The 1,274-nt window shown below is 54.4% G+C and overlaps 1 protein-coding gene across 1 annotated transcript in view; it reads left to right on the forward strand.

Moving 5' to 3' along the window:
• LOC103623403 (V-set and immunoglobulin domain-containing protein 4) overlaps positions 1-1,274 on the forward strand; it is a 12,196-nt gene that overhangs the window by 2,747 nt on the left and 8,175 nt on the right. Inside the window, exon 2 of the mRNA XM_017741867.1 lies at positions 332-723. Within this exon, the coding sequence (XP_017597356.1) occupies positions 332-723 (392 nt within the window). The remainder of the gene's footprint in view (positions 1-331; positions 724-1,274) is intronic.

Here is a 1,274-nt window from a genome sequence, read left to right on the forward strand (position 1 = left end):
CCTAAATTATCCAATAACTCTGACCCTGTGCTCTACTCAGTGTTGGTGGTGTCAGGAAAGCACCAGGCAGAGCAGGAGAGCCAGGCTGCACACATGGCAAGAGTCGGTGCCCCTGGCCATCAGCTGCCTCCCATCCATCTGCCTCACGCCACACGGATTTTTGGTTAACCCACCCCTGAGCAGCCCATCCCTCATCATCCCCACTGACTGCCTGTGCTTCTCATCTGGTGGGTTCTCCTTGCCAATGCTCTTGCCATGGCTTTATCACCTGGGAGCTGCCTTCACCCTGGCTGCTTTGTGGCTTAATTTTCATCCTCCTTTATTCCTGCAGCTTTTCTGGACCTGAGTGGCCCCAGTGAGGTCAGAGGTGTCTGGAGGGGGTCTATCACTCTGCCTTGTGCCTATGTGCCTGTGGAGGACCTTGTGCAGCAAACCCTCACCTGGACTGTGGTACATGACAAGGGATCAGGCACCATCATTCGGAGGGATGGCTCTGATGACCACATTCTCCTGTCAGAGTACAGGGACAGAGTCAGCATCCCAAAGGATGCTCCAGGAAATGTGTCTCTCCTCATCCTGAACCTGGAGGTCTCTGACAGGGGAACCTACACTTGCCAGGTCACCTGGAAAGACAGCAACAACAGCCTGATAGCAAAGGAGATCACCACCAAATTGGAGGTTGTTAAAGGTAAATCCAAAAAGGAGGCTGTTCAGGAGGGGAAGGCTTGGCTCAGGAAGGCTTCTGGGAATTGGAGAGAGCAGGGGGGAAGTGACCACATGTTGCCATGCAGAAGCATTTTGCTGATCAGTGTCAGCCTCCAGCAAGAAGCAGCAAATATATCAGAGAGAAATTCTGCCCAGGACATAGCACCCTGCAGCTGGGGGAGGACCTCTGGTTCCTCAATTTCCAGTTTATCCCTGGCTCTATCTGTAGCCAATGGCTCAATGTTTCTCAGGGGCATGCCGCAGTAGGCAAGTCCCAGGGATACTGCATGGCTGTTTTTTGACTAAATTTCACCAGCATGTGCTTGCCCTCCCTCTGCCCAGTGTGGGGGGTTTATAGAGGCACAGAGACATCATCAGCCCAGACAGCAGGACACCAGTGCCACGGGCAGCACAGCTGAGCTCATGCTGTGCAGGGAGGTGATGTGAGAGCCAAGCTGCTTCCTCCTGGGAAGGCACCGACAGCAAGAGTGAGAACTGCTGTGGCAGGGAACCATCCCCACCACAGCCAGGGCTCTGTGACCTGGGCCCCTCTGCTTTGTCTTCCAGTG

The sequence above is a fragment of the Corvus brachyrhynchos genome, unplaced genomic scaffold, assembly GCF_000691975.1.
Source record: "Corvus brachyrhynchos isolate BGI_N302 unplaced genomic scaffold, ASM69197v1 scaffold220, whole genome shotgun sequence".
Taxonomy (NCBI): Eukaryota; Metazoa; Chordata; class Aves; order Passeriformes; family Corvidae; genus Corvus; species Corvus brachyrhynchos.